At 41.2% G+C, this 13,560-nt stretch overlaps 1 protein-coding gene across 1 annotated transcript in view; it reads right to left on the reverse strand.

The window, feature by feature from the left end:
• The window catches only part of P4HA3 (prolyl 4-hydroxylase subunit alpha 3), a 37,177-nt gene that overhangs the window by 16,012 nt on the left and 7,605 nt on the right, over positions 1–13,560 (reverse strand). Inside the window, exons 3-7 of the mRNA XM_081239116.1 lie at positions 12,647–12,870; positions 8,263–8,412; positions 3,593–3,644; positions 1,543–1,706; positions 1,123–1,299 (exon numbers count right to left, since the gene is read on the reverse strand). Coding sequence (XP_081095242.1) covers positions 1,123–1,299; positions 1,543–1,706; positions 3,593–3,644; positions 8,263–8,412; positions 12,647–12,870 — 767 coding nt within the window. The remainder of the gene's footprint in view (positions 1–1,122; positions 1,300–1,542; positions 1,707–3,592; positions 3,645–8,262; positions 8,413–12,646; positions 12,871–13,560) is intronic.

Here is a 13,560-nt window from a genome sequence, read left to right on the forward strand (position 1 = left end):
GTGAAGGCCACAATGTCTGCTTTGACACAGTAGTTCTGAGACCATCTTAATGTACCGTTTGTAAAGAGGCAACATGCTTATAGTGGTGAGGTCGACTGCATGATTTTTGTAAATATTTGCCACACTTCCTGACGGACTAAACTCCCCTCTGCATCAACATCAAGCTTGGCGCGGTGACTGTAGAGCCTTCTCCATGGGAGAATAAGATATACTCTCCCTGCTGACTGCAGTGTTAGCTGTATGCTGTGCCTTAGCCAGGGAAACGTGGGTGGAAGTAATGCCTGGTGCTTTCAAGCAGAAGCTTTAAGAACCAGCTAGTAGTTTGCCATCTCTGCCTTTTTCCTCTCGCATGAGACAGCAGTGTTCCAAAAAGAGGCTGCTCTGTTGGGCTGGGCCCCAGAGGAAGACAGCACGGGGCGGAGCTGCAGCCAGCCCAAGACAGACAGGCAATGGGAGGATGAAGCCGACCTCTACTGCTGTTGTAGACCTCTTCCACGTATATGGAATGACTGATATTGGGGGAGGGGGGCTCCTTTATTTTATTTCTTTTTTTTTTTTTTTTTTTTGCGGTACGTGGGCCTCTCACTGTTGTGGCCTCTCCCGTTGCGGAGCACAGGCTCCGGACACGCAGGCTCAGCGGCCATGGCTCACGGGCCCAGCCACTGCGCGGCATGTGGGATCCTCCTGGACCGGGGCACGAACCCGTGTCCCCTGCATCAGCAGGCGGACTCTCAATCACTGCGCCACCAGGGAAGCCCCCTTTAATTTTTTTAGGTTAAATTTATATGCGATGATATGCACAGATCTCAGGAATACCATTTGCTGAGTTTTGACAAAGGCATCCAGCCAGGCACTCCACATCCCTAACAAGACATTGACAGCACATTTTCAATACCCCAGAAAATCCCCTTGTATCCTTTCTCAGCCAGTCCTCACCCTCCAGAGGCAACCACTACTGTGATTTTTTTTTTCACCATTGATTAGTTTTATGGAATGGCTGGTATTTTGAACTCCTGAACAGATGAAGTATCTAGTTGTTCAGGCTGCCTATTCTCACACTTCTGAACACCAGTCATATAAAGAAACAAAGGGAAGTTCTTGGCAGGCCTTGGGGACACTCACCCAGGGTTCTGCAAGGCCTCTAATCTTCTGAGCCTCGGTGTCACTGACAAAGTCATGGTAGAGAACAACATAGGGTTCCAGGTGGATGACCTCTTTCCGGACAGGCTGGAGCAGCAGGTAGGGACTGGAACTGGTCTCATAGGAGCAGTAGAGACTGGGGATCTGGTAGTGAGTAGGCTGAAAGGAAAGACTAGAATCAGCTTAAGAGAAGAAGGGTCTAGGAGCAGAAACTGATTTAGGGGAACTACAGCATAAAAAACCTGGAATGCAGGAGATTCAGAATTCAGTCACTGACGCTGTCCAAGTAAGCTTTATTTATTTTTTTTTAGTGCATCAGCCTTTCCCCTCATATCGTCCCAATTCTACCTTTTCTCCCTCTATCCGAGCCTGTTCCATTTTTCATTCCCTGAGAAATCCTACCTGGGAACCCAGGGTCTGACATAACTCCTCATAGGTGTCCCTGGTCTGCAGGTGGGGTACGTTGGGCCTCTGGATGACAGCCTCAGCTACGGCCTGGTTAGGGCTCTCTGCCAAGAGCTTTTCGTATTTCAAGACATTCCTGGCCATCCTCTTATTATCTGGGCCTGGAAGAAATCGGAGCAGGGAATAACACAGGTTAACAAACGGTGGTCCCAGAGAGTGCCACCAAGGTTTCCTATAGCTTCACTGTCACACGTGATCAGCAACTGGACACCTAAGTAACTCCCTGTGTCCATGCACAGGAGACTGTAAGGCCCTCACTCCCAGGAGAGTACCTGGCAGTAAGAAAAGACTGAGTAGGGCCTGGTAGATCTGAAGGAACACTCTTAGACCAAGGGATCATGAGGATGTGGCTGTAGGATGGTGTGATGGTCAGTTTTACGTAGAGGGAAGAAGCTTCAATCTTTTATTCATTCATTCACCAACTCTCCAGTGAACATCTACTATGTACCAGACACTGTGCTAGAGGCTAACCTCCCAGAGTTGAGAGTCTAATGGAGAAAAGACACATTAACTACTTACAACACAACACAACAAGGAAGTGCTATGAAACAGAAGTTCAAAGAGCCAAAGCCTATAGCAGAGAGACCCGATCTAGTCTTCCCTAGAGAACTGGAAGCTAATTTATTCCCAGCTCTACCAGATCCTTCAAAAAATCCCTAACTGGCCTAGACATAGCAGAGCAGTATGGGACAAAGGGGTTCTAGACGTTGGTTATAGCCTAGGTTCCTACACGGGTCTTGTGTCTTGTTTGTGCCCACTTTGGCTGCAGATCCCCCATGGATTGGAGCTACCCATGGCCTGCTAGCCTCTGTGCATGATTCTCAGTGCATCTCAGAAGGAGGTGCTGACTTGTTGTGAGGCTCACAAAGCATCTTTCTCTGAGGAGCTCAATGTCCTTCTAACCACCACCGCCACCACCACCATTATTCTGGCAAAGGAGGGGACAGAAATTACCATCCTTTTTTAACCAGAGAAGAAATGAAGTCTGGGGGAATGGAAATGATGAGCCCAAAATACCAACAAAAATATTGCAAAACCATTTATGGAACCAGGAATCTCAATTTGCTGTGTCCTACTTATCCACCTATAATAGTGCACAATTTGGATTCTCTGGGAGAAGCAGAGATTTTAATAGATAAAGCACAAAGAAATAAAGAGGGGTTGGGTTATCAATTTGTACCACTAACTGTCTACGTGTTTCCAGACCATACAGCTACTTCTTATCCTACTGTTTGCCAAATTATCAGAAAGGAATAACATTACTAAATGGATTCATTAGTAAGTGACAGTGAAATCCTACACAAAATACTTCATAAATATTAAAACATAATAGTGATTGTGTATCTTACTTTAGTATCTAACTATCTTATTAAAAGAAAACCTGGGAAGCCATCTACCACCACCATTTTAAACAAAAATATTCAAGTAGAGCTAAGCTAGTAAATCTCCCTCCCAGTTTTACTCTGGTGAGGCGCTGCCTGAAGAGGGTTGAAGCTGAACTCTGTGGCCAACTTGGCAGGATGCTTGCATAGCAAAGTGAGCTCCGGTTTAATGAGAAGAATTGCTATCTTTCTATGAGCAGCCAGAGTGAACATCCCTGCTGAGTCGCTCTCCTTCTTGCACACACAGCTCTCATTGATTGCACTCGTTCCCAGGTCTGCTCCCGAAACCCGCATCTTCAAATGTCCCTAAAGAAACTGGCTCCCAATCTCGGACTTGTTCTCCACTGAAGCAACACTAATATATATGACTGGATGGGGGTGAAGGAGGAAGGGGACAGGTTGATATCTTTTTCTTAGCTTTCTAACTAACTTAAAAACTCTTGATCAGTATGTAAGATTTAATAAAAAATTAGAAATGTGCCTTGGATTATGAAATTAGAAAAATAAAAATAGACAGCTGTGTTTCATTTGCAAAGACTAAAGGCCAAGAGCAGGAGGGAGTTCCCAGTAAGTCAGACCCGTAGTTATCTTTTATCATTACGTACTGTACAGAAGAAACTCTCGGGAGAGGCTGAGGGCACAGGAAATATTTCCCACCTATAGAAAAGAAAGAAAGGGAAAAGAAAGAGTTAACTGCACTAAAGATATCTCCTCTGACGAACCATTACATGGATTTTTAAAAAAACTATAAAATATTCTAAGAGTAGATAGTAAGACTCATTGAAATGAGCTGCAGACTAAAATGTAGAGGTTCTCTGTCCTAATTCAGGATTTGAGCCCTGATCCAAATCAGGTCTCCTCAGTTTCCTCATTTACAAATGACTTATTAACACCCTTACCAGGGAATGGAGAAAAATAAATGAAAATAAACTGTCTTAAAATGCCCTCAAGTCTTTCAAAGCATGCAAAACCATGTAATTGTAGAGTGTTGTTATTTTGGTATATTTTATTATTAAAATTAATACGGAATTATAAAAACCCTACTAAAAATATAATTTGCTCTCCAGGCTCAGTACTTCTGAGAGTCCACAAAGTTAGAGGAAGGCAAAGGAAGAACTAAACCTGAACCGTTCCCACTGCATAGTAATGACTCTCCCTGCAGCCATTCAACCTTGGGCTACACGTGGTCAAAAGTAAACAGGGGATTTCCAGACAAACCTGGGGAACAGAACCCAGGGCGGGTGGGCTGTGATCCTGCTCTGAGTGCCATGGAATGATGATGAGCTGCTAGAACTGTATTTCCCTCTGATCATTTTATTTTTGCATGTGAAAAAATTCATTTTTAATGATAAAAGTAACAATAAGAACACTAAAACATATGAGAAATAGGGGGAAAATGTTACACTGAAACCCAGGCATTTCAAGCACTTTGGGTAATATATAGTGTTTACATAGTTACAATCATATTTCTGATACATTTTCATATCCTGATTGTTCCCCTCTACAGTGTAATCAGGAGTACTTTTTATATCTTTACATAGTCTTCAGAGACAGCATTTTTTAAATATTATTTTTCATTGTGGTAAAAAACACAAACATAAATTTACCGTCTTAACCATTTCTAAGTGTATAGTTTCCGTAGTATCAATATTAAATATATTCACATTGTTGTGCAACCAATCTCCAGAGTTTTTTCCTCTTGCAAAATTGAAACTCTAATCATTAAAAAACAACGGCCAATTCTCCCCTCCCCTCAGCCCCTGGTAACCATCATTCTACTTTCTGTCTCTATAAATTTGACTATTCTAGATACCTCATATAAATGGAATCAAACAGTATTTGTCTTTTTGTGACTGGCTTATTTCACTTAGCATAATGTCCTCAAGGTTCATCTATGTTGTAGCATGTGTTAGAATTTCCTTTTTTTTAAAGACTCAGTAGTATTCCATTGTATGTATACACTACATTTTGCTTATCCGTTCATCCGTTGATGGACACTTGGATAGCTTCCCACCTATTGGCTGTTGTGAACAGTGCTGCTATGAACATGGATGTACGAGAGAGACACATTTTTTAAAAAATTTACCATCTTAACCATTTTTTAAGTTATTTATTTGGTTGCACCGGTTCTTAGCCTCGGCAGGTGGGCTCCTTAGTTGCAGCACACAGGCTCCTTAGTTGTGGCATGCGATCTCTCAGTTGCAGCATGCATGTGGGATCCAGTTCCCCGACCAGGGATCGAACCCAGGCCCCCTGCATTGGGAGCTCAAGTCCCAACCACTGCATCACCAGGGAAGCCCCAAGACAGCATTTTTTTTTTTTTTTTTTTTTTTTGCGGTATGCGGGCCTCTCACTGTTGTGGCCTCTCCTGTTGCGGAGCACAGGCTCCGGACGCACAGGCTCAGCGGCCATGGCTCACGGGCCTAGCCGCTCTGCGGCATGTGGGATCTTCCCAGACCGGGGCACGAACCCGCATCCCCTGCATCGGCAGGCGGACTCCCAACCACTGCGCCACCAGGGAAGCCCAAGACAGCATTTTTAATGGCTGCATTTTATTCCATCTAGAAGCTCCATCACAAACAATCTAACCATTCTGCTATTGTTTGGGCATATAGATTGTTTCTAATTATTTAATATCATGAATTACTCTGTTCTGTACTTAACAGAGGGATAGTTAAGTAATCTACTAATATCTTATAATGTCAGATATTAACCCAGGGTTATAGATTTTCAAACCCTTTTGAGATGAAGAGAACTAAAATACAAATTTACATATTTTTAAAACTCAAGGGCTTTATCACAAGGTAAAATATTTTATCAAGAACAAAGTTAGAGTTACTTTTGATGTCCCAGTTAAATTCCTTTGGAAATGTGTACACTAAATAATGTTAAATGAAAAAAGAGAATATATACTGTGTATAATATAAAAATAGATTACATTTCTTGAGTGCATATGTGTCATAAATTGTGTTAAGGGCTTTACATGTATTAGCTCATTTAATCCTCATGACAATCCTTTGAGGTAAGCATTGAAGGGTAGCAGAATATGCCACCCTAAAGTATGCCTCTTTGGCATAAAGGTTATTTTGAGCTAATTATTTTGAGGAACAACAGATACAGGAGAAGTTTTTCAAACCAGAGTAGAAGTTGCCCTTTTGTAAGGCAAATTTACATTTATAAAGGAAATCTCCATTTGTGAGGGTGTCTCCCCCTGTGTACCTGGAAGAAAAGGATGACTCTACATCAGAGGAGAATCTTATCAATGGAGAAGGCACCCACTTAAATATACATAACAGTCTTAGCCTTGCTTGCTATTCCTGGTCACCTCCCAGAACTGGCTCTCCCCACACCTTCTTTCTTTTGTCTTTAGCTGAATACAGTATTTAAGATGGAGGTTTAGATCCCCTCAGAGTTACGCATCCTCCCTCCCAGCCCCAATATCTCCCATGTCTACAGGAGGTATACATGTTAGTTAACTTATGTTTATTGTTCCTTTTGTTAATCTGTCTTACATTACAGGGAGGTCTCAGGCAAAAACTCAGAAGGTTATTCGGAAAATTATTTCCACACTCTTACAGCATCATTATTATCCCCCTTTAAAGATAAGAAAATTAAGGTCCAGGGAGGTTAAGTAAGTTGCCCAAGTTTTCACAGAATTTGAACATAGGTCTGCCTGACTTCAGAGTCTATGGTTTAATTACTACACTTTACTGTCTCTCATTATTAGTAGTTACTGAAATGATTTTTCACTAAAATTTATCATGAAAAAGAATTAAATAATAATAGCACTATATATAATATTATATATATTATACTTTTCATGGTATATATAGATATATAATTTTATAAGATAATGTAAGGTCCATGGAGGGACATTTATCCCTAATTTACTAAGGGTAAAAAGGGGACCAGAAATTGTCCATAAGACGATGCCAATGTGTTCTATTCCTGTGGGATAAAAAAAAAAAAAAATGTACTATGAGAGCACAAAGAAGGAGAGTCTGAGGAGAATTAAGGAAGACTTCACTAAATAGGTGACATTTGAGCTACACCTAGTAAGATGAATAAAATGTACCAAAGCACGATTGTGGAAAGGGAGAGTCTACAAGTGAGAAGAGGAGAAATCTAAGTAATCATAGGGGAAAAATACCAAAACAATTAGTCAGACACTGTATTTAAAACTCTGTCTTTCAGGGTGAGCTGCTTTAGTTTATCTTCTGTGAGTCTCCACATCAATTCTCCATTTTCTTCTATTAAAATTCAATAACTTCTCACCGTTTGTTGCATCACAGGGATTCTGTTTCAGCTTTAGTATGTAGCAATTAAGCAGCAGAGTTAGGAAGAGCACCTTGGAAAGTTTTACAACAAAGAGCCACTTACCAGGAACTTGTACTGGAACAGGACTATTTGCTGCACTGCTGTTTTGGCAGCAACACATGGGTTTGGACCACGCACATCCTCCTCCCTTTTCTCAGGAAAAGGGAGAAAGGAAAAGGAATGTATGGAGCAGAAATGGTTTATTAGTTTTAGAAATTCTAGGGAATTGGCTCTGTAGTGATTTTTCCAGCCTATTCTTGAAGACTGTACAACTCTGGTGGGAAATGGGATTAGCTACACAAAGGATGGCAGCTCCCACATGTAGGGAAACGAGCTTTCACGAGGGGCACAACAGGTTATAGCTCAACAGTGCCAAAGAAAAACAACAGCTGGAGGAGGTACTGAGCTGATGCTCTGGACCAACGGCACCAGCTGTGTATCCAGACACTATTCACGTCACAGCTGGACTTGACTGCAGACGGGAGAGGATAACAATCAAACTTCGTCCTTGACACTGGCAGTATCATGGCATAATATCTGTGATGAGTTATGAAACATTGAGAGGGCAAAAGAGCGATCTGCATTGACTATGAAGCTATTAAACAGTTGTGGATGCAGCCGCTGCTGCTACAGGTGAGAGACCGCCTCCTACATGGGAGACGATGACTTTAAAGTAGTCAGTACATTGGAAAGAGTACTAACGAAGAATCAGACAGACTTGGGCTCTAATCCCAGCTCTGTGAACTTTGTGACAAGCTAGGAATTTTTTGGAGATTCAGTTTACTCACATGAGAAATAGGGAAATAACAAAACAACTGCCCTTCTTGACTCACATTTGGTCCTGTTGGGAAGACGAAATAAATTAAGAGACATGAAAATGCTTAGAAAATTGTAAAGCAGATATAAAGCATTACAGTTACTGTGATGAAAGCAGTGAGCCTCCTGCTTACTCCCCTACCTGGAAATAGGCGAAGGCCAAGTGATCCAAGGCATCCTCTAGACTTGCCTCATCCTCTGTCTTCCATTCTCCATAAGAGCCTCGGAAGAGACTGACAGCCTCCTCCAGCCATGGAATGGCATGGTAGTAATCTCCCATGTCATAGGCCACCTGCAGGGAGCATAAATACCATCACTAAAGCCTTAGTCCAGGGCCTCCCTGGTGGCGCAGTGGTTGAGAGTCCGCCTGCCGATGCAGGGGATACGGGTTCATGCCCCGGTCCGGGAGGATCCCATATGCCGCGGAGCGGCTGGGCGCGTGAGCCATGGCCGCTGGGCCTGCGCATCCGGAGCCTGTGCTCCGCAACGGGAGAGGCCACAACAGTGAGAGGCCCGCATACTGCAAAAAAAAAAAAAAAAGCCTTAGTCCATGGGTAGAGAAAGGAAATGATACTGCAAAGAGTGGAGGGCCTTTGGAACCCAAGAAGGCAAGTTTTCTCTCTAATTCATTTAAATTAAATATATTAAGCATCTATTATACACAAGACAATGTACTAGGCATGGAGAATATAAAGCGTTCTTTCATTTAAAGAATTTATAATCTGGGGAGATGTGAGATATGAACTCAAGTAATTATAACACAGGGCAGAATGGCATGAATGCTTGAGAATCTCAGAAAGCTTCATGGAAGAAGTGCCATCTGAGATGAGCCTTCATTGAAGAAGGAAAAGAATTTCAATGAGCAGAGATTGGAATGAAGGTCATTTTACGGTGAGGAAATGGTAGAAACAGAAGCCAAAACCAAGAATGTGTTCAAGCAGTATATTGTGGCTATAGTCTAAGTCAAAGAGAGGCAGGAAATAAACATAAAAAGGCAATAGGGGCTAAGCTAATTAGAGTGTGACTGTCATGTTTTTAGGAAGATGCCGTTGGTAGCAATGTGAGGAATGGATTAAAAGCATTCAATTACTTATTCAATATTTATTGAGTATTTACAATGTACCTGGTGGTCCCTGCCTTTAAAGAGCTTACAATCAATCAAGGGGCACATAAGTAAACCAATAATTGTGACCTAATGCATTAGACATCTTAATGAAGGTAGACATTGGAACGTTATGAGAGTTCAGTGGATCTGTCCTCTATTAAATGTCTGAATGTGGGGAATATGGCAACACGCACTAGACACAGCTCCTGTCTCCTAATAGCTTACAGTTAACTAGAATACCAGAACTGCAGGTGGAATTTCCTGCAAGTTGATGTTGGAGAGAGCAGGGAATTATGAAGTCACAGATTTGGAAGGCCTCTTTCTAATTCAGGTATAATATCCAGCAGGCAGAAAAATAGGGCAGAACCTAGAGATACTGCAACTCTGCCACCTAAACAGTTAAGTCCATTCGTATGCCCCATCTGCCATTAGCCTGCTGTGTTATCTTTCTGGTCCTTAAGTTTTCTATTTGTAAAAACGTTGAGTTGAAGAATAACAATAAAAAATGACTGAACTTTTCCTGTTAACAATTTATTTAATTAAGATTTCCATGAGGAACTTTAAGTCTCAGCAATACAGCAGATTGAGCTAACTGGAATACTTCCAACCACAAAGACTTAGAAATTTTGAATAAAATATAAAAAGCATTTAATTATATATTTTCAAGAAAGATTGGAAAATACCCAGGTACCAGAAGTAAAAAAGGAGTTGAAAATCCAAGTAATAAGCTTATGAGCAGATGCTGAAGCTGCTTAGGACGGGGTGGGGGTTGGTTCTAGTAACCTTGGTACTTAGTAACCTTAGGTTATAATACCCACATGAGGACAGTATGTGAGCCTTCTGTAGACCTCCCAAAACCTAGGAATTGGAATTAAGACACACTCATAAAACTGAAACCCATGAAAAACTACACTATAAGGGAAAGAGTAGACCAGAAAAAAATCTACCCACTGTCATAAGGAGACAAGAAAGTTGGTTTGTTTCTGTCTGGCCTCTATTCAGAGAAATAGATATGGAAACAACCTAAGTGTCCATCAATGGATGAATGAATAAAGAAAATGTGATCTATATAATTCAGCCATTAAAAAGAATGAAATCTTGCCATTTGCGACAACATGGATGGACGTTGAGGGCATTATGCTAAGTGAAATAAGTCAGACAGAGAAAGACAAATACTGTATGATCTCACTTATATGTGGAAACAAAAACAGAAACAAAACCAAAAACAAACAAAAACCCCAATCCCATAATTAGAGGGAGCAGATTGGTTGCCAGAGGCCAGGGATAGGGGGTAGGCGAAGTGGGTGAAACGGGTCAAAAGGTATAAACTTCCCGTTATAAAATAAATAAGTCATGGGGATGTAATGTACAGGGGAAAAAAAAAAGTATCTAAGGCTAGTGATACCACCAGACTACCTGGAAGAAGAAAACCCAAAACACTATGAAGGCATATTCCTGCAACTCTGGGCAGAAAAAGGCTCTTAGGGGGGAAAAAGTCCTGCTAAAAATAAGCTCACAATCAAAAATGATAAACTATATCAGGAAATAACTGATAATGAACAAGAGTCAACCAACACAACAGGAGGGTAGTAAAACTAGACAATTAGGAATTTCAGAAAATAGAAAGATTGATCTGCTTTAAAATAATCCATGGAGGAGGGTGCAGATTTGTCTACATGCTAATAATTATCGAAGTTTATTCTTTGACCCAGCAATACCACTCCCAAGTAGTTAACCAAGAGAAATGAAAACACATGTCCACAAAAACACGTACATAAGAATGTTAATAGCAGCTTTATTCTAGCTGATGCTGGAAACAAATCAAGTATCCATCAACATGAGATTGGATAAATAGTTTGTGGTATATTCAAACAATGGAATACTACTCAGCAATAGAAAGGAATGAACTACTGATAAATGCCACAACATGTATGAATTTCACAGATACAACGTGCTGAGTGACTCAAGAGGACTTTGTATGGTTTAGGACAGTGGTCACCTGGTACCTGGGCAAGGTTAGAGTAGAAAGGGTGGGAGTGGTGAGAAGGAAAAGGAGTAGGGCTGTATTTAGCTATCTGTAAATTCTTTTTAAAAAATCTGAAACAAATATAGCAAAATTTGAACATATATTTCATCTCAATATAGATATAATTGCTTCTTATTTTATGTGTACTTTTCTTATATTTGAAATATTTTATCTTTCAAAATAAGTAAATAAATACAGAAATAAGGATTGCCAGTGAGACTTTTAGGAAGCGACTTACTGAATTTTCAACATATGGTTTTAGTCTCAGAAAAGCCTCACTAAGGAAGCATATATTGGTACCATACATGGAACTGTTTTAACTGGCTTCAATTTAAATTAGCAATGAACATGATGATTCAGCTCTGATTCTATTCAGGATTTCAGAAAAGGAAAAATGGCATACGGAGAGGCTTAGGGCAACCCTCTCCACATTAATTTGGAAGACTGATTCTCAAAACTTGGATTCAGGACACATGAGGCCCCCTCTTATATCAGCTAATGAATACAGCAGGGGCTGGGAAAAATTCACTTTCCTGCAATATGCATCTTCAAAATTAAAAAGGATTTACTCCATTACTTCTTGGGCAAAGGCTAACAAAGAATATATTGTAAAATAACCTCAAGAGTGTTTAAAACTTGTGATCAAAGATCAGTTAAATATCTCATATGGAAGGTTCTTGAAGTCTGTTTTCTCAAGCAATGTTAAAACGATTTTTTTTCCTTTGGCTGCAGCACGCAGCTTGCAGGATCTTAGTTCCCCGACCAGGGATGGAACCTGTGACCCCTGCAGTGGAAGTGCAGAGTCCTAACCACTGGACCACCAGGGAAGTCCCAAGTGGCCTGTGTTTTGGCACTACTTTAATTTAGTATTTATAAATGCCTAGGAAATGTTGCAAGGGATTTCACAAAGTCTCAGGAGGCTGAGTTTCCGTGATCGACCTTCACATCACCATTTCCTTTCCTTTCCCCCACCCTTTGACCCTGCTTCTCCTTTCCACCTGGCTGTTCATCTACTGGCGGGGTACTCTACTTAGGGTGACCATAGGGCCATTTTTCCCAGGACAGTCCCATTTTATGTCTGTCATCCTGGCTAATAACACCTCCTTCACTCTCAAGAGTGTCCTAAGTATGTGATTTCCTTATTATGGAAAGAGCATGGGATTCAGAGTTAAAAGATGCAGGTTCAAATTTTAGTTCTGCTACTTAAAACTGTGTAACCTTAGGCAAGTTATTTACCCTCTCTGAACCTCAGTTTCTTCATCTGAAAATGGGGAATAATACCAAATTTCCAAGTTTGCTGTCAGGATTAGAAATATGTAAAAGGAATCAGGATATAGTGATTTCGTCCCCCAGAAAGAGAGCTGAGCAATTTGCCCTCCCTCTGAATATCATTACCTTGCCAACTTGGAAGCAGTCATCCCCCGTGAGGGAAAAAAGCCGTCTGGGACTGTACAGGTCAGTGACAGCACAGCCGGTGACTCTCTGGAAGACACCTCGGGCAAGTCCCTTCACACTGAGCATGTACACGTCCTGCAGCCGCATCAGGGCCCTTGCTGCTCCCTCAAGGTCCTCAAAGGCTGGCAGGTCCTGTTCCACCTTCTCATAACCATCCTTCAGAGCTGTAAAGGTCATGAAAGCATCAATCTACCATTCAAAAAACAGGAGGTGAGCATTTAATACAGCAAGGCATCATCACCTTAATCACCATAATCATGAGGCTCATAATATTTCATGAGCAAAGATAATGTTTTATCTGCTTTTGTTCCCAGGGTAACAAAATCTTCTGAATGAGGAACAAACACTCTAGAGTAAAAACTAAGCACCTTTATCATGTTGTTCCATTCTACCTGTCTCCAGGAGTCTTGCCTTTTGGGGGACAAACTCTTCTTCCTCTTAACTTCCCCAAAGTCAACAAACTTCTTCAAGTACAAAGTAGAGTAAATTAGGAAAGTGATCTTACTACAGATCACACTGTAGTGGCAACTTAATAAAACAGAAATTATTAGAAGACATCACTTTTAGGGACTTCCCTGGCGGTCCACTGGTTAAGACTTTGCCTTCCAAAGCAGGGGGTGTGGGTTCGATCCCTGGTCGGGGAGCTAAGATCCCACATGCCTCACGGCCAAAAAACCAAAACATAAAACAGAAGCAATATTGTAACAAATTCAATAAAGACTTTTAAAATGGTCAACATCAAAAAAAAAATCTAAAAAAAAAAAGAGGACGACATCACTTTTTTTTTTTTTTTTTTTTTCTTTTTGCGGTATGCGGGCCTCTCACTGTTGTGGCCTCTCCCGTTGCGGAGCACA

Source organism: Mesoplodon bidens, assembly GCF_964165515.1.
Source record: "Mesoplodon bidens genome assembly, chromosome: 7".
NCBI classification, from domain to species: Eukaryota; Metazoa; Chordata; class Mammalia; order Artiodactyla; family Ziphiidae; genus Mesoplodon; species Mesoplodon bidens.